Source organism: Alternaria dauci, chromosome 1 (assembly GCF_042100115.1).
Source record: "Alternaria dauci strain A2016 chromosome 1, whole genome shotgun sequence".
Taxonomy (NCBI): Eukaryota; Fungi; Ascomycota; class Dothideomycetes; order Pleosporales; family Pleosporaceae; genus Alternaria; species Alternaria dauci.
Window position 1 is genome coordinate 317,583 of NC_091272.1, and position 25,298 is coordinate 342,880.

Sequence of the window (25,298 nt, forward strand, 5' to 3'; positions counted from 1 at the left end):
CTTTTCTTTGCGATACTGTTCATCCGAGAGCCACTTTTACGTATGGAGCATATGAGTTCCGAAGTAGTAAGTAGCTTATCTGTTATAGATCATCACCGTACCATAGTCGAATCGATGGCTACCACGGTACTACGTCGCGATTGCACGCACATGGCTCCTGCTCTGTATTCATCAAAAGGACAGAACATCGTTACGAGCATACAGCACAAAACCGTCGATTCATGACTAGCACCCACTCTCACTTGAACACAATGACGCACCTTCCAAACCAACTCCGTTTCAATTTTTTCGATAGCTGCCTATCTATTGGGTATCATGTGTTGTTGCCAAAGCAATTTGAGTGAGGCTGCGAGAATGCATAAAAAAAATGCACTAGACAATACCACAACCGTATTAAGAAAACCCCGAAAGCCGTAAACCATACCAAAAAGGAAGATCCGACCCCCTTAATTGTAAACACCGTGCAATGCACCGTCCTTGTAAATGCATAAACGAGTTTTCAAAAAACACCTCAAAATCCCCAACGCGATCCTTTGAACTTGAGAGAACAACTATGCTTGCGGGATCCTAGAGCGATCACCACCTTTTGCGATCCATTCCTCCTTGATGAGCTTGTCTTGTTCCATGTGCATGAGCTTGTACGCCGTGCGGATCGTTCCGTCGCTGACTTCGACCGCGAGACCAATCTCTTTCGGAGACTTGGGCTGGCCCATGAGATGGGAGACGAGGTAGAGACAGGCACCAGCGATAGACAGCGGCGAACGTCCAGCCGCGACTCCGTAGTGAGCGACCTGGTCCGCGCACTCCTCTGCAACCATCTGTACCTGTGTTCCGAGGGCGAGTTTGGCGCAGGCACGGGGCATGAGGCTGGCAGCGCTGGTGGCTGTGGTGCCGCCTTTCTGGTTGAGGAGGTTGACGGTGTCGATGACGGCACCGTTGCCTGCGACAGAGGGCCCGCTGTTCTGCGACTTTTGTATAAAGGCTTCGAGGACCTTGAACGTACGGCCGACTTCCTTCTTGCTGACGTTGGTCATCTTGAAGATTTCGCGGAAACTACGCTGCTGGTCGTGCTTCCTGCACGCGATGAAGATGCACCCGGCGATGATAGCGTCCTGTGATTTTCCCTTGAACAGTTTGGCGTCATCGGTCATCTTGAACAGCATCTTTGCTGTCTCAGCGGTCGGGCGACTGATGTTTTGTGAATCGCAGAGCGCCGAGATCTGTCCGTATGCGGCCTGCAGAGCCTTGTTGATCTTGTCGTGGTTGCTCTTGTTATGAGCGCGGCTCAAGTCGCGGACCCTCATACCACCGTCACCGAAACCGATCTCCGTCTGGAGTTGAGAGCCGTGGAGCAGCGGGTTCGCAGCGTCTCCGATACGCGAGGGATCATCGTTTCCTTGATCTAGATAGCAGGCGCAGCATTAGCACATGTCTCACTTGCCTTTTCTACACGCAGGCAAGTACTTGCCGTCGTTGGAGAATGTGCGCCACTCGGAGCGCGTGTCTATAGTCCTCTCTGCGAGTACGCGACCGCAGGACCCGCAGATGGTGTCGCCGGCGCTGAACTCTTCAACTAGATTTGGGGGATTCTCCTTGCAATCCGGGCAGATCATGGCAACGTTCAGGTCTTCCTGCCACTCGTCTTCCTTTACGGGCGCGGGCGCGGCTTCATAGACCTCGCCAGGCGACAGCAGGCGACCATCGGGAGCGTACGACATTGTTCCAGCAGGGGCGGATCAGCTACGGAGTTTGTATTGGGTTCTAGCTATTGCGCGCGGTCGACCGACGACACTTGCAGACTGCTGCTGGGGCGGAGCAGGTCGGGTGAGTGCGGTGGTATGAGACGGGCTGCAGAATGGAGAAAAGGACGTGAGGGAGCCAGGTTATAGTTGGAACCACGGGCGGCCGCTTGCTAACCTTGGCGCTGCGCCGCGCTAGGCTGTTTGCGTCGGCGGCTCAAGCTGCGGCGGTCCACGGTTTTTCCCCAACATCGACCTTCACTGTAGCTTCCATTGCCAGCTTCCCCACGTCACCACACCTACACAATGATCGCGCAATCCATCAGGGCCTCGGTACGGTTTTGCTGCTGCTGGAATCTCGACCCGTACTGACCCGCCACAGCGCCAGGCGCTCGTCCGCGTTGCCCGCCAGCAGCCCGCCTTTGTCGCTCGCCGCACTTTCATCACTCCCTCGGCCGTGCGATCAGGTGATTCATCCCAAGCGCTCCGTCACGGGACTGTACTGACCCAATTGGTACTCCAGCCGACCTGGTGCAGGACCTGTACCTCCGCGAGCTCAAGAACTACAAGGTCCCCGAAGTCAAAGCCAGCGACGCAGAGGGCCACGTCCAAAAGTTCACCGTCCCCAAGGCCCCCGCTTCCCCCGAGGAGACCGACATCGCGAACGAGCTCAAGGCATACGAGACACAGGCTGTTGACGTTGAGGGCGCCCAGGGCGAGGACGACGCTGTGCTGCCCCAGGAGGACTGGTTCGAGGAGGAGGACGAGAGCATTACCACCCCTGGAGCCACTCACTAGAGGGCTGTTGAGTGAGGGAAGCCATGTATTAAAATACTAGCGACTGTGCCAATACCATTGGGCGATGAACCCGACTGAACCTCAACCATGTCGGGAACATGTAAATCACGTGACGTGATATATGACCAACGTGGGGGTGCTGAGCAGCCTCAGCAGTGACTACTGGTTGGTTCTGTGGGATGTTGAGCAGTTCAAACCGTGACTATCGACGCAAGGTCCAGATGGGTGAGAGTGCTTTGATCTAAAATAGCCGTTCCTGGGCGCCTTTGTCCTGAGGCGCCCAACCCAAACTACTCATGGGCAGGCATTCTTTTTGACTCGATACAGGGCGCGATCTACTAGTACATGAGACGTGGAAGTTGTACAACTAGCCTGCTCAGGGTCTAACATCCGTGCTTTGTTGCGATAGACTGGGAACTGACACGGGTCTGCAGTTGTTGAAATGTATACTTTTTGTGCATGTGCATCTTGTTTTGAGAAGCAAGCATCCCACCTTGGCAGTTGATCTGGTGTAATCTTCAGGAGAGGGGGCAGCACATGTGAGGCATTTGCGGGGTGCCATGGCCGTGATGAGGTTCTGGCAGGAGGCTGGGTTACTTTTACGTGCCAGGCTCACACTCTCTCACTCACACGACGTGTCGCACTCTGGCCGACTGATGCACGTCGTTCCGAGACGCGCGCACATGGTACGTGGCTGGGAGTGATGATCGCTACACATTGCACACGCGCCTGCATCATCGACTGCAGCGACCGTGGCCCCTCAGATAAGCCGGGCTGCACAGCTGTCTCTCTGGCATGTCCCGTCCCGATAATGCTCTGATGCTCGGAACCTCGGACAAAGCACAGGATGGGCGTGGGGCTGAAGGGGCATCGCGGTTGGACTCTGCCGCAGTAGCTGCAAGCACGGTCGCCTATCTGCATCTACGGCTTTGCATACCGACGAGTTAGTGCGATGCGGACAAAGGACTTTTTCTTTTTGGTTGAGAGGTTTACCCTGACGCACTAGCACCTGTCCACCGGCCGTTCGAGTAGCGGACCAGCATTGCGTACCTCGTGCGTGTTGCCATATTATCAAGGAAAGACGTCAGGAAATGCAACAGAGGGCGGCAAGTAGCGGCGGGGGGGGGGGGGGGGGGAGGGGGTTGCAATATACCCAGGTCATGGGCAGGAGATTGCAGCCATGAGAGATTGCAGTGTTCGCAGTTCACGTCAGGGAAAAACAAGTTGGTTCGCCGGGGGGCCCACTGCGCAGTAGACGCAGCTGGACCCGACCATGTGTTATGCGATGCATAGCTGGCACCGCACCGGATCGCCGCAGGACTTTGTCTGGTGTGACGAAAGGCGTCATACTGGCCGTGGATGGCGGGCTCCCTAAAACTCGTATGCAGCGTTGAAAGGTAAAGAAACGGCGCGGCGCGGGTCAGTAGACGAAAGGCAAATCGATACCAAGAATACGCCCATTTTTAATATAGAATTATCGCTCCGACGCGATCTGCACAGGCGAAAGCAGCGCATAGGGACCCCTGCTAGGCCCAGTTCGTCCGCCTGCGAGGCGTCAAAGTAATAGCTCTAAGCTGCCCCCAGCGGCGTCAGCAAGTGGTGAATCTCCAACCCGGACGCCTGCTGCCAGTCGCTACTACCTCTTGTCCAACTACGCCCACTCGCTTTTGCACACAAACTTTTCAGTCCCCGCACTTGACGAGCGGCCTTCCGTTCGCTCCCGGCACCACAGCCTCGTTTGTGACGTCTTCGCGTCCTCTCTCCCCAACTCGACCGACTGCACCTCCGCCCGTTGACGGCCACTGCCTTGTCTGCACAACGGTCCGCCTGCCAGCACAACGCCGCACCCGTCCCAATTCCGCGCCATGAGCTCCTAAAAGTGAGAGTGTATTAAACAAGACATAATACCAGCCGGCCCTTTACAGCGACCGCACCCCGTCTGCTTACGTCCACCAAGTCCCGTCGCCATGCCCGTCGCCGTTGCACCGGCTCCGCGTGGCCACTACTCCCTGGCAAATGCCATTCGCGGCAGGAGTAGAGCCGCGTCAGAGGTCGGCCCGCAGCCCCCCCAGGAAACGCAGCGCGCCCAGCTGCCCAAGGCCGCCTCGTATACGTACTTCCCCCAGGTCAAGGACATCGATACCGATGTGCCGGGAGCACACCCCAGAGGCTCCGAAGACGATGTCGAGACCGGCAAGAGCGAGGAGCGAACTTCTGAGAGCAACTCTGGTGGATCGAGCCCGTCCTCAGAAGAGGCTCCGGACATGGCTGGCGTGGAAATGCCCCAACTCAGGCCCAGCAACATCTCGCGTCGCTCTTCGCGATTTCTCCCCTTTTCCAGCAGGAGCAGAGAGCCGTCCGCTGAACGCAAGACGGACAAGAAGGCTGAACGCGGCCGGACCGATGCTGTAAAGCAACAGGCAGAGCCCCCGGCTGGCTCCCCGTCGCGCTCCCTCACCAATCTGCGGAGGAAGTCGTGGGTCGTAAAGGAGCAACCAAGGGATTCTTCGTCGCCAGTCAAAGAAAAGAAACTCAAGAAGAAGAGTGCCGCCGACAAGGAGCAGCCCACTACTACAACCACCACCACCACCGCCGCCGCCGCCGCCACCACTACTGAGCCAAACAAGCGCAAGACACCAACGACCACAATCACGACCACAACCAGCATTCCAGAGGAGTCTGAAGCGAGAGACACCGTCAAGGAAGACATTCAATCCCCCGCGCCTCTCAACAAGAAGAACAAGCGCCTCAGTGGTCTCTTTGCCAATTCGAGCAGTGCCTCCAACTTGCCCTCTGTGCCCAAGTCCTTCTCGACAGAAAAGCTTCCCCACTACCCGCAAAACCACAATCCAGTCAGCCCGACCCACGTCGTTCCCCCACTTCCACGCAATGTCTCCACGGAAAAGCTCAAGGGTATCAAGGCGGAGCCTCGCAAGAAAGACGAGCTATGGACCGCGTTCAGGACCCTCGACGCGGATCTGCGCAAGCACGACTCCCCTTTCTTCATCATAAAGCAGGAACTAACAGTTGACAGATTCCAATCCAAGTCCAGTTCGCTCAAAGCAAACGTCGTCCGCACCGCCCTCCTCCCCTTTCTCCGCCAATACACCGCACACCCCTCGAACCAAAAGCTCCGGCCAGAAGACCTCGATCGACGCGTCAGCATCCTCAACGGATGGTGGACCGGCCTCTTAGAACTTGTCGCAGGCCGGAACAACCAATCGATTTCTGGCACAGATCGTCCAGTCATTCTGGAGGGAATTGCGGCCATAATGGAGAGACCTGAGTGGCGACTTTACCCGTCTCCTTTCTGTGCTCTTGCAGAGCGCGAAGAGTCGTTGTCCGCATCTACAACCGGCTCTGCTTCATCTAGCCAGTCCGACTTCCTCGCCGAATCCGTTTACCACAACGTTCGAAATATCTTTACACAGAACCTACAGTCTCAGATGGCTTTTGTTGTAGAGAAGATGTCGTTACGGAACGCTGCAGCTAGCTTGGTCACGTTTTGCGGAAAGACGTGCGCATACGCCTTTTGCTTTTGTCCAGGCATCGCCGATGTGTTGGTGCGCCTATGGAGTCCATCGCTCGACATGATGAAGCGGGTGATGGAGGAATCTGGTGTTTCCAAGCTCGACCGGCTGGATGCTGTCTCGGACCGAGTCGTGGCTGCGTTCCCTCCCATGCTCCAGTCCTTGAAATTGCTCTCGCTCAACCGGCTCTTGCGCCAGCTGCACAAGCCTGTGTTGCCCCCACTCGCCATGGCAAATCTTGACTGGTATGGACTCTGGACCAAGCGCTGGTCTGGTGCTGAAAGTGACCTTTTCTATGTATTTGTCAAGCATTTCCACATCCTGGTCAGCGATTTCCTACCTGCCGAACCCAGTCAAGCGGAACGCATCTGCGTGCCAGGACTCATCATGGTGCATGCCCAGATATTGGTGAACCTTGATGCGACAATCAACAGAAATACCACGCCACAACAGCCAGTGGAGGATCCATCGAGGGCAGCAGACATCACGTTTGACGATGTTTTGGAACCCGACGCGTCAGCCTCGAACATCGCCCTCCCCCCCGCAAACGCTACACGAATGATGCAGGAGAATCGACTTATTATGCTAATACGGGATTTCCTTTCTGAGCGGAACTCGCATCTTCACATTGCCAGGCGCATGTTTGCCGACAGTTTTGCTCGTCTCCTTCAGGCACAGGCGCGTAAAATCTCCATCTACGACAACAGTGCCTGTTACACTCTCTGTGACTTTCTCGAAGAAGCTCTCATCATCATGGTCCGCTACGAACAGCACGATAGCGACCAGCACACGGTGATGGATTGGCCATTCTGGCTTACCGTCTTCAGGGCAATGGCCGCCAGTCACAATACAGCTACAGAAATCAAACTGTACGCGTTTCTCTACAGCAGCTGGTGCACACTGTGCATGGACGAGCGGAGAAAGAGTGGATTGTGCCTTGACTTCCTTCTGGAACCAGCTTTCTTCGAGAGCCGGTTCAACCACTGGTGCCCTATGGTACGGTCTTACTTCATGCGGCTGATCTGCTGGCGGGTTGCGCGTTACGACGGAAATGAGACCGATGTTGAGATGTACGTATTACGGTTTGGCAACGATGACAGATACTAACATTGATATAGTGCCATAAAACGAGCTTTGAGTGACCGTCTCCGGTCCATCTGGTCTCACTACCTCTGGCTTCAAGAAGAAGCTGAGCGTAAGCAGATCGTCTACCCGTCGACCCAAGCATGCAATCCTGCACCAGGCCGACGTTTCCTCATCATACGTAATGATAATCCTATTGTGGCCAACGGCGGCCCGTTCCTTTCGTTTGACGGCGTCGTCCAAAACCCTCACCAACGAAAGCCAACTCCGACCAGCACCACCATCCCAGAAGCAGAAATCCGGCCAGCCTCCGCCGTATCTGCAGACTCAAGCGACTTTCCTGACGAAGATTCCGGAAAGGGCAAATGGAATATTTTGCGAAGTCTCATAGGAGGCAGCTCCAAGCAGACCGCAAAGGCAAAGAGTCCTGCACCATCCATCAAGGAAAAGGAGAACTCGAGCAAAACATCATCCCCAGCCAAGTCCACAACCGAAGCACTTGCCAACACCGCACTAGCTGCCGCCGAGGCCCCTGTGTCCATGCCCACACAGCCACCGCCCTCTACCCACCGCACCTACAATTTTCGTTTCTCTCTCGAATGGGTCGACAAGCGCTTCGGAACCTACCAGAACATGCGTCTCCAACCCCCCAAACTGCCCGCCCCCGCTCAATCCCTGCTTCAACAAAAGGGTATCAACACAGAGCCTGTGGTGGCTGCGCCTCCCGTGGGTGCGGCGGCTACGTCGAGTACGTATGCTGGAAGAGCGCTAGCGGAATGGACGTTTGTCAGTCACGAATGCCAGAACTTCTTTGATAGGAGGAAGAATGAAGGTGTGCCGACTAATAGGCAGGTCGAGACGCCTACGCTTAATGTTGAGGCGTTTAGGAGACCGGGTTAGGAGGGGTTTATGATGAGAACAGGCGAAAGCAACACACATTTCAGGAACGAGTATATACTTTCGGGCTGGCTCGATATCGACACTCACACACACACTCACTCACACACACACATGTTGACGATTTGCATACGGACTGCTCGAAAGCGAAGCATCCTCTGGCGGCGTTTTCCTTTGAAACATCATCGAGCACATTAAAGCACATTCTCCCTCTCTCTCTTGGTTTACATTCCCGGTCATCTGGCATGCATGGCAGTGCGCTTTTTGCATTGCCCCCTTTTCTTTCGTACCTTCTCTTTGGGATGCTTGTTGTTTTCTGCTACTTCTTCTTCTTCTTCCTTGGCGTGGGGCGTACGTAAAGAGCGAGTAATGGATATATTATACACTTTTTTGATGGCCCGAAGCAGGCACGCTGGCTGGTTATTAGATATATGGATTGTATTGTCGTTTTGTTTTCTTCACTGTTGGAATACATGCATCTGATCTTGCAATTACCTTGTTAAGACTTGATATACCGCTTTTGACTCTCGTCTATAGCTCACTTTATTGCGACACGAGAGTGTAAAGTCGCTTTAAGTCTCCTGGTGGAGCCATTGTGTCGCGATGATCATTGGGTTTTTACTTCGACAGTGATGATGGCGATATTAACTTAGAGGAAAGTGGAGGATGACCCTAGTAATGGAAGCGACCTCTTCAACACGGGCGGACCAAGTCTTCTCCTGAGAGGGTCGACGGTGGCGGAACGTTTGGCGTAGGTGGTTTGGAGTAGATGTTTGGTCGGGTACCTGTAGCGCATAGTGTACGGGTGTAATGTGTAGAGAAGCCATGATGTCTGTGTTGCAGAGAAGACTACTAGCCTTGAGCACATTAAGTACAGTAAACAGTCTAATAACTTTGTGTATATATACAGCTGTATACAGTGAAGCTAGGTGTTTAGGAAACACACCTTTACCGCGATTTATTATAGTGTCTTTTAACAGTGTTGTGCTTGCGTCTTTTTACTAGCACGTCTATCATTTAAATAACTTTGTGTATTGTTTTACTTTGTAAAACGCGTAGGTGTCCTCCTTTAAATGATGTTAAGCTCAAGCGCGATTGGCTCATTTCACTGCAGGCATTTGTGCCGCCGCGGCTGAGCGTCAGCAGCTGATGTATGCCTTAGCCTTCCTAGGTCTAGCTTGATGCATCTCGACATGACAGCCCCCATCGTTTATCATCGAACCCAGGCAACCATCTCTTTCATGTCAATTTCAATGTCATTTGAGCACTTCCACGATGGACGATATCACAAAGTCGCTGTCCGGCGCGTTGAGGAAAACGACAGCATTTTTGACGACATGCCCGAAGCTTTTTTCGCGATCGGCTAACTCCAATAAGTCCTTGGTAGGGATGACAGGCGGCTTTTGTCCCAGGTGTAGCAAGATGATCGAAGATTGTTTTCAGTCTTTTACCACTTTAACGTGTACAGACGTCCGTCCGACCACAATACGGTGCAGTCAGGGCTTCCTCGAAAGCGACATGAGCATGAGAGATCTCTTTTTTTCATACGACGGTTGCGGGTTCTGCGGTTTCCTCCTCTCCGTCCTCCGAAGCCCAGATGACGCGCTTCTTCGCCAGGTGAGAGTCAGCGGGTGGGGGTATAACCCGAACCGTGTGAAGCTGAAGATTGGTCTGAAACTCCAATATTCAACCCCATCTCAGCAGATTGACCAGCTGGAGATGCGGATGCATGTGAGCTATCGAACGCGAAGTAACAGCAAGCAAACACAGTCGTTGCCAAATTCCGTCCATAAATATCTGCCCGTCTTCTCAAATGCGGGTATGGAAGCCCCCCTCTTCTTATTCCTCTAATCGATTGACGTGTAACAGATAGACGCAGCTGCAATGATTCTATCAAGCTCACCGAACGCGATCCAAGATTGGACTCAAGCGAAAAGATTGAGATGACATTAGCGTGGCTAGCAAGGCACCCTGCAGACGCTACGATGGATATGGATGCTCTTCCGACCAGACTATTAGATATCAAAAATATCAGTCGCATCAGAATCGTTGAGTATATTTCTTTATCAAAAGTCTGCTCCATGGGCGAAGCTCCAACGTGCTCCCCAGTGCGTTACGCCGCACTAAGCCATCGATGGGGTACCTCGCGCCATCTGATTGCCACTTCTAAGAACTTCCAAACCCTCCAAGATGGCGTCGATCTGTGGGAACTGCCCCGAAATTTCGGCAACGCCACACTCTTCGCCCTTCAGCTTGGGATTCGTTACTTATGGATTGATGCTTTGTGTATTGTACAAGACGACCTTGGCGATTGGTATCGAGAGTCTCAAAAGATGGGTGACATATTTACCAATGCCGCGGTCACTTTCGCTGTACACAGTGCAAAAGATGACGCGGGAGGCTTCCTTACTGAGACATTGTCAAAACTTCCAACACTGGAACACCGCTGCAAAATTGGAAATATCAGGATGTGCCTACCGCCGCAGCCCGGAAATGACATAACAAATAGTGATCTTTCCAAACGAGGCTGGGTTTTTCAGGAGAGGTTCCTGTCTCAGCGAACTGTACATCTCACTCGCGGTCAGATATATCTGGAGTCACATGAAGGCCTACTTTGCGAAGATGGAACGCTGTTGAATGGACCAAAGGATTGGGAAAACGCGGCTGATGACAACAAGCCCAGGCTGTACTACCCCTATGCTTTACAAGACTTATGCAGCTGTCTGGGGCTTACGTTGGTTCAAGGGAAGCCTCATCAAGTTGCAGAGACGACTTTGCAATGGCTTTGCGTCATCGAAATGTACTCGCGCTGTGACCTTACGAGAGAAACCGACAAATTGATGGCAATCGCCGGAATGGCTCGCAAGATGCAAAAGATTACAAAGCAAATCTGGTGCGCTGGTCTCTGGGCTGATCGTATATGTCAAAGTCTCTTGTGGTGTCCTAACACCTCCGGGATCACTGCACCACAGAATTTTCGAGCGCCTTCCTGGTCTTGGGCATCCTGGGACGGTGCAATTCAATACCCGATCAACGTGTGGCACACTGATTTTCAACCAAGAGCCGTCTTTGAGCGTGTTTGTTCAGATGAAGAGGGATTTCCGGACACTGCGTGGCTCAATGGACCTGGACAGCTCGTCCTTCGCGGACGATTAATACCGTTACATGGACTTGACATGGAAGACGATCTCAAGTTCGGTCCTGGCCAGGTCCTCGAACATAGGCTTTTCCAGATGCCTCATGCCACGTGGAATGAGTATGTCAATGTTACCGGTGTATGCGAACCGGGATGTAATGTCCCCGACGGTTGGTTTGTCCTCGACCACCATCATTCGAATGACCTCAAATTCGACTTCGTGGGACAGGAAGCGTACTTCTTGATCCTCGGTACGCACTTGGCTGACCAAGGTTTGCTCTGCTTGGGTCTCTTCTTGCAAAGTGCGTCTAGCAGCAGTAATAGCCCGCTCTACAAGCGCATAGGCGTCGGACATCTGGAGTGGGACTATGTATATTACCACATCGATAATGCAGAGCATGGTAACAGCACACCAAGATTGATGAGGCCTGTTCACCGGACTAAAGGTAGATTGGCTCGTGATCTGGCTAACAATCCGACGACTCTCGATAATCTGTTCGCGAAGGACAAGCTCACAGAGGTCTTCATCAAGTAAAGGATTTGAGCAGTCAACTACATGCTAATTCCTACCTTGCTTATATGATATTTTGCTATTTCACCCTTATTACAACACTTCGCAGATGACCGCATAAGTCCATAATGCCTAGGTAGTCATCTGGCAACTCGCCCCTTCTCATACTCTGCCTCTTGACTTCCTGCATCCTTGTCTCCCTTTTCTCTGACTTTTATCAAAAAACATGCTAGAATCCTTCTGCTACACCTCCCATTCCCACATTCCGCTTTGTGCAACCTGCCCGCTGTCCTCCGCGGCGGATTCGGATTACTATTCGCTAAATCACGTGAAAATCCTGAAGGATTCACGATCGGGACGAGTGAGGCTAACAAGTTCCAAGGGTACATCTAGCTTCGTGAAGCTGCCTCTATCTGGCTGCATGCACCATGACAAGGGTAAAACCAGGGGCGGTGAAGGTAGCCGGGAGGAAGACCACGTAAGCAACCACTCCAATGCAGCATTGGTAGCCTTCCATAGTAGCAAGGTCATCCTAGCTTCAAAGCCACAATCAATGAATCAATCAAGATCAGTTCCGCGGCCTACGACAGCTGAGTTATGTTATTGGACGCTAAGCTCGGCCTTCTGGTCGTGGCGTATTATGCAGAAGCAATGTTGGTTTGGGAGCGATTGGGCTGAATGTTGCGCCCTTTGGACTGGGCTTACAGAGCTATGATGCAGTATTTGGTATTTGGCAGAGTGACAGTTCCCTTATGCAGTGATGTCGCCTAGAATTTGTTCGGTCCGAATCAACTCCTCTCTTTCATCATAATTCGAGGGCCTTCAAAATGTCTGGGAGGTACGTAATTATAGAGGAAGAAATTAATCTGCGGCAGTTGGAAAAGAGCTTGAGGTTAAGGGTCAAGACAGGATGCGAGACTTGCCGGTAAATGTCTCCACACCAATTACTGAACGGATATGCGCAAACTAATTACCTAATACTAGGAAGCGACACATAAAGTGTGACGAAACAAAACCATGTAATTGGCTCGATTGTACAAATCAGGTGAGATGAAAAGTAGAACTGACAACCATCAGCATGTAGCAAATGCACAAGAACCAATCGAAGATGCGGTGGCTACAGAGACGCATCGCGATCAAATTTCACCTCTCCCGTCGCCGCAGCCACATATCGCAACTCTGCTTTCCTCGTTATTCCCCAGCATCAACAACAACAACAACAACAACAACAACAACAACAAAAACAGCAATTGCACCGCCAGCCAACTATCTTCAGAAACCCTTCAACGAGTCTCAGCCCAGAACCTGTAGAGAATCGCTCATTCCACTTGTTTCAAACCCACACTCTACCACGTTGGACCGAATTCTTTGACTCCCGACTCTGGTGTCAGACCGTGCTTCAATTGAGCCATGAGGAACCGGCTGTGAGGTACGGCGTCCTGGCGTTGAGCTGTTTACACGAGAGGCTTGAGAGTAGTCAAATTACCGCCGCCAGTTCGCCAACTACCAACGCTGGTGTACTCAGTGATGCAGCGCTCGTACAGTACACACGCGCAGTGCGTTGTTCGAACAAACTCCTCACGGCGTTCCAAGAGAATGGAAGTGGTGGTAGCAAGACTGGGTTTGGCATCGAGAAGATTTTGATACTCTGTATCATCTTTACTTGTTTCGACAATCTCGCTGGGAATTATAGGGCTGCTAACATGCACTTCCGCAACGGTCTTCGCATTCTCAACCAATACTGTCTATCATCCCTCTCTCGTTTAGCGGACACATCAACAACAATTCAACCTTCCATCCAACACGCTATCGCCAATGCCCTTCTCCACTTCGACTTTCAAACCATGATCTTCTCTGACGACACGTCTCCTTATGAGTGGGGATTGAATACCACACAAGAAATCCCTGTCATGGTTTCATCAGAAGATGGTTACAAGAATATCGAGGCGGCAAGGGACGATCTGGTGAGGATGAGTCGGTGTCTGCTCTGGGCGTCAGGGAACCTATACAAGGAACTTCCGGATGTGGAGAAGAAGGATATTAGGGAAATGTATGGAACCATGATAAGAGGGTTGATAGTATGGCAGCGCAAATTTGGAATCTCTGAAAGGAAGAGCATGGACGGCATTGGAAGAGATACAGCGAGTAAAAAAGGGGACGAAGAGAAAGCGAGGAACGGCAAGACGTTACTCCGGATCTACGCTATCATGGTGCGGACACTCGTTACAGCAGGAGCAGGCCTTACGAGTGAGATGGCGTGGGATAGCTATATCGATGACTTTAGAGAGACCGTCGAGCTCGCGGAAACGTTGCCCATGCTGAAGCCTCAACCATCTGTATCGCCGACGCCGCCAACACCAGAATCACAACCACAACCACAAGCATCAACATCCTCACCCCACCTCACCGTAACCTTCAACTTTAACACCACCTATCCAGTCTCCAACCACACTTGCTACCCCCAATCCTTCACATCCCGCCTCGCACCCCAGACATTCTCCCCATCCTTCGAACTCTCCCTCATTGTCCCCCTCTTCCTTATCGCAACACGCTGTCGCGACCCGCTCGTCCGTCGTCGCGCCTTGGCTCTCCTGCTCAACTATCGACGGCGCGAGGGTGTTTGGGATTCGCTAGCTGCGGGTATGGTTGCTGCGCAGGTGCTTAAGCAAGAAGAAGGAATACTAGATGCAGAGCTGAGCGAGGGAAACTGGCTGAGTATGGGGCGGGTGGAGAGGGCAGAGGATGTCAAGGAGGAGAAGAGGCTGGGTGATCTTTTTGTGAGAGTGGAGATGAGGGAGGGTGGTGCTGGGGCTATCGAAGTAAGCTGACTTGTATTGCGACGACATTATGCAAGATGAAAGCTGATTTGGTTCTACAGATGAGGTACGACAGGAGTGATGGAGAGAAGTTGAAGGAGGAGACCATCCTTGGAAGAGATATTGGGTGTCAGTAAGCCTTGACTGAAGTTAAGAGAGGACGAAGTGTTTACTAACGAGTTATTGGTAGTTTATGTGAGTAGAGGAGGAACGGGGCCAATGAGCCACTGGATTTGATGATGAATCGGGAGCGAAAATACGAATTGAAGTAGGTGAGACGGAAGGACGAACGGCTTTCCTCTGCGATGACAAAAGAAAGCCTCACATGTGAAGACTTTACCAAAGACGAGTGAGATTTCACATTAGAACGAACAGGCAATGGAATGAAGCAATTATATAAAGAGGCAGAATACTTTTAGAATTCATCGTAATCTATCAAAGAGACCAAGAATCCGTAGACCCAAGTAGTTCGTAAATCTATAAAGTGGTGCTAGCTTCGCTATGCAAGGATATAAAACCGTAAACGCCAGAGAAATGCATATCTAAAAAAGAAGAACAGCTCTTGTCCATCAACACTTAAGCAATGGCAGAAGAGCCGCCCTCAGCGGTAACAGGGTTGATCTTCTCGTCAAAGTTGAACTTGAAGTCCTCACCCAGCTCCTTCTTCATAGCCGTAGTAACAGCCTCCAAGACATTCTTGAAGACACCAAAAGAAGCAGGGTTGTTCTCGTCGTTGTCACCACCCTGGAAGACACCAGTGCGGACAAGGCAAGTGTTCCAGCCATACATGTTACCACCAACGATATCGGAAGCAGGGTTGTCACCAATCATGTAGATGTTGGCGGGCAGCTTCTCGTCGTTGTGGATAGTCTCCATCCAGGAAGCAATGACCTCGTCGGCGTACTTGTAGGTAGCCAATTCGGGCTTGCCGTAGACGACACGCTCGAGTTCAACGCCGGTGAGCGACTTGTACATGGCCTCGAGACCAATCCGGAAGGCTCCCTGGGACATGCGGGGGAAGGGGTGCTCGGTAGGGCACAGCATGTCGCCCTGGGAGAAGTAGATGGGGATGCGCTGGGAGACGGGGTCCGCAGCACGGGTTCCGAAGCGGCCGTTCTCGGACTGGAGAAGGTCCATGATGATCTGGATGTCGGTGGCGTAGTCGCGGCTGTCAGAGAAGACCATGATGGCTTCAATGTTGGTCTTGCTGAAGTCACGAGGGCGGGATGTCTTGCGCTCCTCCTCGGTGAAGACACGGTAAGGGGCGATGGTAGGGTCCCAGGCGATGATGTCGTTGGGGACGACAATGTCTTGGAAGCCGTATAGCTCGGCGACCTCACGGCACTTGTAGCCCTCTCCACCGACAACGAGGACGGTCTTGTAGTACTCGGCCAAGGCACGCATGGGAGTGTGCGACTGGATGAATTGCTCGGTCGAGATGGGGTTCTGGAGGATCTTGGAGAGCTGCTCGACACGGGCTTGCTCGGGCTTACCAGATCCGTTGGTGAGGAAGATGTGGGGGATCTTGATGCCGAGCTCGTTGTCTCCGTTCAGGATCTCGAGGACACGCTTACCCTCGGGGATGAGACGGTCACCGTGGACAAGGACACCGTCAATGTCGAAGACGAAAGCCATGTCCTTGGCGGCGCGAACCTTCTCGCCGGCGAGATCCTGAAGCTGAGCAGCGATGATGTCGCGAGATGGCTGGACCGGGGGCATGCCAGGGCGAACGGCAGCACCGCGGCCATCGGGGTAGTGGACAGATGAGAGACGCGATTGCCTCTTGGAACGGGGGATGGGCAATGAGGTACCGAAAGAGTTGCGGGATCCTCTCCTCTCCTTCATGGAAGGCTGGAGAGAGAGGTTGTGCATGTAGGCAGAGGTGTCGGCCATGGCACTGCGGGTTGCTGGTACTTCGACAGCGTTCTCAGTGCCATCTTCGGTTTCCAAGGGGATTGGAAGCTCGGCCTTGGTGTTGGACTTGGTCTGGGAGAGGGGAACCTCGTTCTCTTGGGCGGAGGGAGACATGATAGCGATGGTAGTAGAAGTTTGATATAAGAATGGGGGTATCAGTCAAGAAGGTAGTAGTATCAAGCTTCACAGAAGCTATGAGTGACAAGCGATGTGGAGTTGTGTGATGATGAATGAGCAGACTCAGGGTCCTGGGGGAGGGTCTATATATGATATCACCCGTCACAGGAAGTCGCTGCCATATATCCCCAGATGCCATCATCATTCGCCAATCTCTTCTGGAAACTTTCGCAGGAGCTTTTCGCTATCCCGATTCAGGCCGGCCACACCAACCACGTTCTGGCACCGTGAGCGTTCAACAAGTACCTCTGTACCCACAGTGCGACATCATTACCATGCGGAAGTGGCCGTGCATGGCAGCACTAGTGGAGAAGTTTGCAGAACCAGAGAATGTGTAGGATACCGTCACCGCCGTATTGTCGCCGAAAACTGGGGGCCGATAGCAGCATAGTGCTGTGAGTCGCCACAACACCTAAAAACAGCGATGTATACACCTGGCCGATGCCGTCAAAGCTTAGCGCAGAGCCTCATTTGACCGGAAGCAGAGCGCGGCCGGAAGATAAGGCTGGGTACACCGCCTGTCAAAAGAGGTTGGCGTGCATATGCGACATGTGGGAATGGTTGATACGAGTGTAGCAGGATGTGTAGAGGACACGGCGCTACTTCCAGCAGCATGTGGTAGTGACGAGCAGTGGGTGGGGCAAGGCAACCGCGCGTCGCCGAATTAGGGCGAAGGCAGCTAGTGATCTGCCTAGACGAGTGGCTGGCAACGGCAGAGCCGCACGACTACAGCGACTACATCGTTCCACTTTTTCCTTGCAGACGAAGATGAAGTCGGCAAAACTTCCGCGCCAGAAATTAATTTGGCTTCGCTCGGCCCGTGCTGTGGACCCTGAATCCACAACCGACGTCATTGTTGATGACGAAGGCCAACACCAGAGGGCCAATTTGAAACTGTTGGATGGGACTATTATGGAGTTTTTTCGCAATGGGACCGATGCATGTGAGACGGCTCTGCCATCGGAATCTCTCGGTGTTAGGTCACGGCCGGGCGAGCTTCATGGCTAGGGATGGTCCATGATGAATCCTGGAAGAAAGAAATTTCACATGGACCAAGGTTGCACTGGATATATGTAGCATAATAGTCCCAGCACGCGCTGTTGCCGCTGATTATACCCTCTCCAAACACCACTGGACACGTCTTCATCATTTTGAACCTCCATCCCATCTTCTCATCTCAATAATCACAACACCGCAATCATGGCTCCCCTTGCGAACCAAAAGACCTTCAAGCTGTCCAATGGCGTCACCGTTCCAGCCGTCGGATTCGGCACCTTTGCCAGCGAAGGCTCGTCTGGCGAAACCTACGCTGCCGTAACCACCGCACTCAAGGCGGGCTACCGCCATCTCGACTGCGCATGGTACTACCAAAACGAAGGCGAAGTCGGCGATGCACTTCGCGACTTCCTCAAGGAGAACCCCAACGTCAAGCGCGAGGACATTTTCATCTGCACAAAAGTATGGAACCACCTGCACGAGCCCGAGGAGGTCAAGTGGAGTTTTGAAAACAGTCTCAAGGCCATGGGCGTCGACTACATTGACGCGTTCCTCGTCCACTGGCCCATTGCCGCTGAATCCGATGCCAACCACCAACCCAAGCTGGGTGCGGATGGCAAGTACATCATCAAGAAGGAGCTCACAGAGAACCCGGAGCCGACATGGCGCGCCATGGAGGAGATCTACAACTCCGGCAAGGCCAAGGCGATCGGAGTGTCCAACTGGACCATCCCCGGCCTGAAGAAGCTGCTCGAGATAGCCAAGGTGAAGCCCATGATGAACCAGATCGAAGTCCACCCCTTCCTGCCCAACACGGACCTCGTCAACTTTTGCCAGGAAAACGACATTCTCGTCGCCGCCTACTCGCCCCTCGGCTCCCAAAACCAAGTCCCCAGCACGGGCGAAAAGGTCCGCACCAACCCCAAACTCAACGAAGTTGCCGAGCGAAGCGGCCACGACCTCGCGCAGGTCCTGCTCGCATGGGGCCTGCAGCGTGGCTACGTTGTCCTGCCCAAGAGCTCTACGCCCAAGCGCATCGAGAGCAACTTCCTCATCCCCGAGCTCAGCAAGGCCGACTTTGACGCCGTTGAGGAGGTCGCCAAGGGACGGCACACGCGTTTCGTCAACATGAAGGATACTTTCGGTTACGACGTCTGGCCAGAGGAGACTGACGGTGGTGAGCTCAAGGCATAGAGCGGGGCAATGAGATCACGATTACACGACATGTTCGGTTTTCGATTTTTTGTTTCCTTTTTAGCGATACCAAAAAGTCAATCGGAGGGCTTTATTAGACTAGCTCGCAGAGCAATGGCATCGATCATGAGAGATCGTGACATTTATTATTTCATGTTTGCATACATTTTGCATATCGTGTTCGCCGATCCCGTGTTCGCGTGATATGACGCCTGCCCAGCAACGGCGTCGCCCCGCACGCCCAGGCCACCGGTGCGCTACCATCAGGCCTATTCACACGAGGATTCGTATATACGGCACACCCTCCCAACAACAACTGCGATCCTGTCGCAGTCACGTAGAATTCGTACAATAGTGCATAAAGAGCCGTTCAAGTCAGGACCAGACGATCCAGTAGTTCCAGATTTCTCCTCTCCCTGCTCACTCTTTGCTGTTCTGCCGTTTGCTGCTGCACGATTGCTTGCTTTGGTAACACTATTTCGGGAAAGTGCTCTTTTGTAAACTCCATAACGCTCTGCGCTTCCGCAAAGTTTTCTTGCTCCATCAGCTGCCGGGCGACCCCTAGGCACAGTTGAACCAGGAAATTGCGTCGACCCCGAGATGCGTTTACGTGTTTGATAGCGCCAGCAGGGTCCTGGATGAATTCGAGGCCAGGATTTGCGCTAGGTTGTGTAGGGTGGTGCAGCGAGAGCATGGACTGGACGGCTCGACTCCAATCTCCAAACCAGTAGGTGGATGACAGCAGGAATTCCTGGTATAATGGCGGCGGTATTGAATGGTCGGGATTGTAGATGATCAGGTTTACAAGGTGACCACCTGCAGGTCTCAGCATATCTAAAGCTTCTTGGTATCCTGCGTTCTCGAGTAGGCGGAACGCTTGCATGAAAACATTCATACTGCTAACAACGTCTTTGTTGTCCGCCGAGAATACAACCATCTTGGCCAGTAGTTGTTGTCTGAAATTTGCTATCCGTGCCATGTCCAGTCCAGTATCTTTTGCGCGTCGTTCGTTTGATCGAATGAACCAGCGCCAGAGTGCTGTAGTCTCACCTTCGGCTAGCAGCAGAGCCACCAGTCTGTTTAGAAATACAGTGCCGCGCCGAGATTTGACTGACATGTCGAGGAACTGCTTTGTGTTTTCGAGATTACTAGTCTGGAGCCATTCAACGAGCACCGCTGCAGGCGACCTTCCGTTCTCAAGTCTCGAGGGCCTTTGGTTCTTGGTTTTCTCGAGCACCTCGAGACACACGGCGGCTTTTGGCAGAGTGGCGGTTCCTGCAGCTATCTCATCGACGAACCAGTTCATGGGTTCTCTCATGACGTCGATAGCAGCCGAGCCTGCTCCTCTCCGCCGGGGCTTCACAGCGAGAAGAGGGTTGTTCAAGATGGAGTCGATGTGCTGCGATGCTGAGTCATATGACGACGTCTGGCGGATGGAAGAGGAATTGCGCCGGCCATTGCTGAGGGCCAGCTCTCGAGTCGGTTTCTTCTGGTGGCTTTCGGAGGGGGCGAGGGGGTGGGCGTGGTCGAGATGGGTGCGGAAGGAGTTGGTCAGCAAGTTGAGCAGTTGCTGCGACTCTCGCGGCGAAAGGGGCAGCTGGGGATGGATCTTGGAGGCGAGGGTGCTGAGTACGCGCTTGCCCGCAGAGGACTGCATGGCGCCGTGCTGGTAGTGGTGTGTGTTGGTGTTGGTGTGGCCGTCAGACGTCGTCGTCGGCGGTGTCTGGGCGGGTGGAGTGAGGCGGATGACGAGGGTGGACCAGGCCGTTCGGGAAGGTGCCGCCTTATGCGCACGTGACGGGTTTAACGCGCGCATCATGGCAGGCTGAGACAGGATGCTCCAGGTGGTGGGCGAGCAATTGACCTTCAGCCCTCACCTCACTCCTGCACAAACAACGGCCTGTCTCAGCCCCCGTCAACGCGACTCTGCCGCGCCCTCAGCCATCGGAAGCCCTAGCGCCAAGCCGACGTGGTCGCTTCCCTTTAGCTGTTTCCCCAACTTTACTCCTCCCTCTACATCATCACCTCGCCTGCCCCCCAATCCGCCCACAACAACACTCACACCAAAGTCCCCCGCGGCTTGCCCTCACATCACACAGATCCAATGTCTGAAGCACCATCTCGGCCTGCGCGAGGCAGGAGCTCTGCCCGCGGCGGCAGGGCGTCATACGGCTCTCGAGGCCCCAGAAAGACCAACGGCGACAGCGCATCCTCCAACATTGACACATCCGCAGACCAAGGCGAACTTGGCGAGCTTAAGAAGCGCTACCAGTCACAGCTGTCCACACTCAAGGAGCTCTTCCCCGACTGGACCGACGCCGATCTCGTCCTCGCAATCGAAGAATCTGACGGCGACCTGCAAACCACCATCGAGAAGATCAGTGAGGGTAAGCGCGACCCTGCCACGTGCCCTGCGCCCGCATCACGTAATTCATGCACGCGGTAGAAACAAGACTAATTCGCTACAGGCGCCGTCTCGCAATTCTCAGAAGTCCCAAAGAAAGCAAAGGACAGGTCCCGCTCCAAGGCCAAGGAAAACGTCGTGCCCATCGATGGCGCGTCGAGTCTGCGCGGCCGGCCTGACGGAGCCCGTCGTGGTGTCGACAGCGGTCGTGGAGGCCGTGGCGGACGAGGCACTGATCGTGGTCGCGGCGGAATTCGAGGCGGTCGTGGAGGTGCCGCCAATGGACCTCGAGCGGCTGCTGGATCAGTCCCGACTACCGAGTCCTCTGCGTGGGACACGCCCACCGTCCTAGAAGAGTCCAAGGAGACCACCAAGGACGACGAAACTGTACATGCTCCCGAAGCGACTCCCGAAGCCATAAAGCCCGTTGTAGAGGCTGGCCTGACAGCCGCGAAGAAGACGTGGGCGAGCATGTTCGCCGCGCCCAAGCCTGTCCCCGCCGTTCCCAAGGCAGCACCAAAGCCTGCCGCTGCCCCAGCCCCCGAAGTGTCTGCGCCAGAACCCGACGAGACGCCCGCCCACCAAGTTGCCCAAGAGCCCGCCGTGCAGGCTGAAGAACTGCCTATACCCCCTGTGGCAGACGAAGCTGTCGAGACCCCGCCAATCACCGCCGAAGACACGTCCAAGATGACGCCGGACAAGAGCGAGGACGACGCTGCCCCTGACGTCAACATCACACCCTCTGAAGATCAGCTTACACAGGAGAATGTGGAGCATCTGCCCGACGAGTCCCATCCACCCCCAACCGAGACAGTTTTCAGCACTGTTGCGAGCTCAAAGGATATCGGAAGTGCAGTAGCGACCCCATTGAATGGTCCTACACAAGCACCAATTGGCCGCCCCGCCATTGGAGGATTCCAGACGACCGCACTGAAGGCGACTTCTGGCACCCCACACCGAAGCGCAAGCTTCCAGAGGAGGTTGATTGAGCAGCAGGAGGCAGTCGTCATGCCCGGAAACCACGCCGTAGACAGGGCCGCAGTCCAGTTCGGCAGCATGGGACTGGGCGAAGGCTCGGATCCTGATGTCGACGAAGACAGGGAAGAGGCAGAGACCAGGACTCAGCCACCCCAACACTCGCCCATTACCCAGCCCAAGACTTCCCTCCCTCCCGCTCCTCGCCAAGCATCTCAGGATGCTGCTCCCCAACAGGAGTCCGCCCCTACACCAAAGCAGGCCCCTGGACTCCCTCCCGTCCCCCAACACCAACCCAGCCTGCAGCAGTCTCCCTCGAACCCCATTGGGTCCCAGGCTATGCAGAACCAAGGATCTCAGTCCAACCAGCCCTACAACCAGTTTGCTAGGTATGGTCAGCCAGGCATTCACTCGGAGGCTTCCGCACCACCGCAGAAGCCATACGATCCATTTGGCCAGCAGATCCCAGCATCGAACCACTCGCAGTCGCAGAACTACGACTACCCCGGTCAAAGCCAGGCCCCGTCTCAGCCTGGTGCTTTCTCGTCCGCCCCAGACAGCTACCCCTCCAACTACCTTACTTCCGAGCAACGCTCGCAATACCAGAACTACTATGGAAGCTACGGTCAGCCCATTGCGCAAAGCCAGCAGGAAGCCGGTTCTGCGCAGCAGCGTACTGGCAGCGCATTCGGCTCCGGACCTACTGACTCGGCTTACTCGCAGAGTCAGATCCCACAGGTAAGTGAACCTGGTACGCTCGCCAAACTCATGAACGATCGTTATGCCGAACGAATTCGACTGTCTCATCTGAATGAGTCGCTCGAGGCGGAAAAGGCATACGATACGAACAGAGTAAGGACAGTAGCTAATGCAGATTTCCATTTCCTTTTATCATCCTGTGCTAACAATATTTCCAGTCTCAGAGCCGTTACGGTGACGCTCAGAACAGCGGCCACAACACTCCCAACCCGGCTGCTATGGCAGGCCAGGGACATGGCGCCCAAGGCCAGCACGCACAGCATGGCCACGGTGCAGGCTACCCGTACAACCACCCGTACTATGGCAGCCCCTACTATGCTAACTACATGAACCAATTCGGTGGTTACGGCCAGGGAGGAGCAGGCTATGGATCTTTTGGAAAGGGCGGCATGTACGGTCAACCCCAGCACTACGGCATGTCTCCCCAAGCTTCGTTCGACCAGCACTCGGCTTCGCCCGCCAATGCAGGAGGCTTCGGCGCTTCTTCGCTCCATGATCGCGGCAGTGGTATGGGCGCAGGCTTCGGTGACTACGGTCGCTCAGCTTCTGGGGCATCTCAGAACCCCAGCGCCACTGCCAACTCTGCTGCTGCTGGATTTGGTGCCATTCCCGACACCTTTACTCGACCAGGTAACTTCCACCAAACCTCTTATGGACAGTCGGGCAGCCAGGGCTTGAACGACGATGCCCTAAAGCCCTCCAACGACTACAAGAGCGGCGGACCCAGCCCGTCGGCTCTCGGTGCTCAGCCCGGTCGCCCCGGTTCCGCTAACCAGAGCACTCCCGGACAGGGCGGACCCCAACACCCTCAGCAAGGCTACGGCAACTACCCGAACCACCTTGGCAACAGCCAGTACGGTGGTCTCGGTGGTCTAGGCCACCAGAACTCCGGTAGCCACCAGCAGCAGAGCGGCTATGGCAACTACGGCGGGTTCGGGGGATACGGCGGTAGCTACAACCGCGGAGGCTGGGGCGGAAACTACGGCCAGCACTAAATCCGTCTCCTGCAAAGTCCAGACGTTTGAGAGACTTGACACGTTGTTAAGAAGGATATGGCCTATTCATATCATCATGACGAGCTTGTACGACAAGGGGTCATTCTTTTCTTTCTCACGTCCGTTTTGAGTTGACTGATGGCACGAAAAAGCATGTTTACATGATACGCTTGATAGGCCTCAGATTTTGTATTATGACAATCTCCTTTCTTCTCTCTTGTTCCTCTCTTGCATCCTCTCTTTTTCTAGGTCCAGGTCATGCCATTGGTTATTTACGTGCTCAGTCGCGAGGCGTTTAAATCCGCAAGGGAGGGTTAAAGTCAAAAAGATTCTTGTTTGTCTGATTTTGCGTGTAGTCGGCTTTTTTCCTTCTCCGGTACTTTGAGAAGGAAACTGTGTTAGGGTATGGTTAGGGACTAAAGGGGGCAAAGAGCAGATCAAGGTAGCTCGATGGCGTTCACAGTTGAGCTGCTACTACAGCTGAGCAATGCATATCATTGAACATGAAGCAATTTTGCGCTTCCATCTTGACCTTGATAATACTAGTACGTGTGCTTGTTGAGGCCGTGACGAGCAAGGTACTCGAGTGGTTCACATGTTACGCTTGAAAGCTTGGCAAATGGCTTTTAGCGAGCTGCAGGTACGTACCTTTCCTGGCCGAGAATCCGGCGATCCTGCCTCCACTTCTTTCCTTTGAACAATTCTTGCCTGCTTGCTCACGCAACGTTGACGCAAGTCTGGCGGCCTAGCCCAGAAATTTCTCCCTTTTCCTTGACCAGCAGCCGCGCTATGACATACGCACATGGGCCTGGGGCATGTATTCCGAGTCATTTCCGAAAGGCCCGATAGAAGACTGCCCAGGTGTTTATACTAGATCGCAAGCCCGTCTCGGCGCCCTCGGGCAGCGTTATCAGGGCCTGGCGCGATATCATGCTGTGTCGACGCGATATTGCGAGAGGTTTGTAGTACGTACTCTTGCAGGTTATCCAGCAGGGCGGGTGTCGTTGCTCGGATCCGCATCTTCGCATAACAGCAAGCCATGCTCTATACAAGACAAAGAGAGTACGGCCGTACAAGAAGGGCACAGGCAGCGCAATAAGACAATACCGTCGGCCGGTGTTTGCTCACCGCTAACAATCTCGACGCGATAACGCCCAAGCATGCTCGGAACGATATTCCACTCAAGACCTCTATCTCGGCACTACTGTCGCTATGATCCACGACTAAACCGTTTACGGGGATAGCACTTGGGCGTCTTACTTTGCTAGGTAAAGTTCCCTCGACTCATGCGTCAGGGTCATCATGGTGCTTTCGGAATTTATTTTCTGGCGGGTACGCGCTGTTTTCCTAAACTTCGACTTTGCGATACCTTGA

At 53.9% G+C, this 25,298-nt stretch overlaps 8 protein-coding genes across 8 annotated transcripts; 5 read left to right on the forward strand and 3 right to left on the reverse strand.

Moving 5' to 3' along the window:
• Window positions 1-551: 551 nt before the first annotated feature.
• Window positions 552-1,718, reverse strand: ACET3X_000085 (uncharacterized protein; the record flags this gene model as incomplete). Its single annotated transcript, XM_069448184.1, has 2 exons — window positions 552-1,402; window positions 1,469-1,718. 2 exons carry the CDS (start codon window positions 1,716-1,718, stop codon window positions 552-554), a joined length of 1,101 nt encoding a protein of 366 aa, XP_069310327.1.
• Window positions 1,719-2,045: 327 nt separating this feature from the next.
• ACET3X_000086 (uncharacterized protein) lies at window positions 2,046-2,537 on the forward strand (the record flags this gene model as incomplete). Its single annotated transcript, XM_069448195.1, has 3 exons — window positions 2,046-2,072; window positions 2,122-2,206; window positions 2,263-2,537. The coding sequence occupies 3 exons, from the start codon at window positions 2,046-2,048 to the stop codon at window positions 2,535-2,537; spliced, it is 387 nt and encodes a 128-aa protein (XP_069310328.1).
• A 1,967-nt stretch (window positions 2,538-4,504) lies between these two features.
• Window positions 4,505-8,050, forward strand: ACET3X_000087 (uncharacterized protein; the record flags this gene model as incomplete). Its single annotated transcript, XM_069448206.1, has 3 exons — window positions 4,505-5,523; window positions 5,572-7,137; window positions 7,186-8,050. 3 exons carry the CDS (start codon window positions 4,505-4,507, stop codon window positions 8,048-8,050), a joined length of 3,450 nt encoding a protein of 1,149 aa, XP_069310329.1.
• Window positions 8,051-13,538: 5,488 nt separating this feature from the next.
• On the forward strand, window positions 13,539-14,713 carry ACET3X_000088 (uncharacterized protein; the record flags this gene model as incomplete). Its single annotated transcript, XM_069448216.1, has 3 exons — window positions 13,539-14,513; window positions 14,573-14,643; window positions 14,701-14,713. The coding sequence occupies 3 exons, from the start codon at window positions 13,539-13,541 to the stop codon at window positions 14,711-14,713; spliced, it is 1,059 nt and encodes a 352-aa protein (XP_069310330.1).
• Window positions 14,714-15,086: 373 nt separating this feature from the next.
• On the reverse strand, window positions 15,087-16,538 carry ACET3X_000089 (uncharacterized protein; the record flags this gene model as incomplete). The annotated part of the gene is made up of 1 exon (XM_069448226.1): window positions 15,087-16,538. The coding sequence occupies one exon, from the start codon at window positions 16,536-16,538 to the stop codon at window positions 15,087-15,089; it is 1,452 nt and encodes a 483-aa protein (XP_069310331.1).
• Window positions 16,539-17,801: 1,263 nt separating this feature from the next.
• On the forward strand, window positions 17,802-18,791 carry ACET3X_000090 (uncharacterized protein; the record flags this gene model as incomplete). Its single annotated transcript, XM_069448238.1, has 1 exon — window positions 17,802-18,791. The coding sequence occupies one exon, from the start codon at window positions 17,802-17,804 to the stop codon at window positions 18,789-18,791; it is 990 nt and encodes a 329-aa protein (XP_069310332.1).
• A 370-nt stretch (window positions 18,792-19,161) lies between these two features.
• ACET3X_000091 (uncharacterized protein) lies at window positions 19,162-20,448 on the reverse strand (the record flags this gene model as incomplete). Its single annotated transcript, XM_069448249.1, has 1 exon — window positions 19,162-20,448. The coding sequence occupies one exon, from the start codon at window positions 20,446-20,448 to the stop codon at window positions 19,162-19,164; it is 1,287 nt and encodes a 428-aa protein (XP_069310333.1).
• Window positions 20,449-20,895: 447 nt separating this feature from the next.
• Window positions 20,896-23,924, forward strand: ACET3X_000092 (uncharacterized protein; the record flags this gene model as incomplete). Its single annotated transcript, XM_069448260.1, has 3 exons — window positions 20,896-21,178; window positions 21,260-22,908; window positions 23,088-23,924. 3 exons carry the CDS (start codon window positions 20,896-20,898, stop codon window positions 23,922-23,924), a joined length of 2,769 nt encoding a protein of 922 aa, XP_069310334.1.
• Window positions 23,925-25,298: the final 1,374 nt, after the last annotated feature.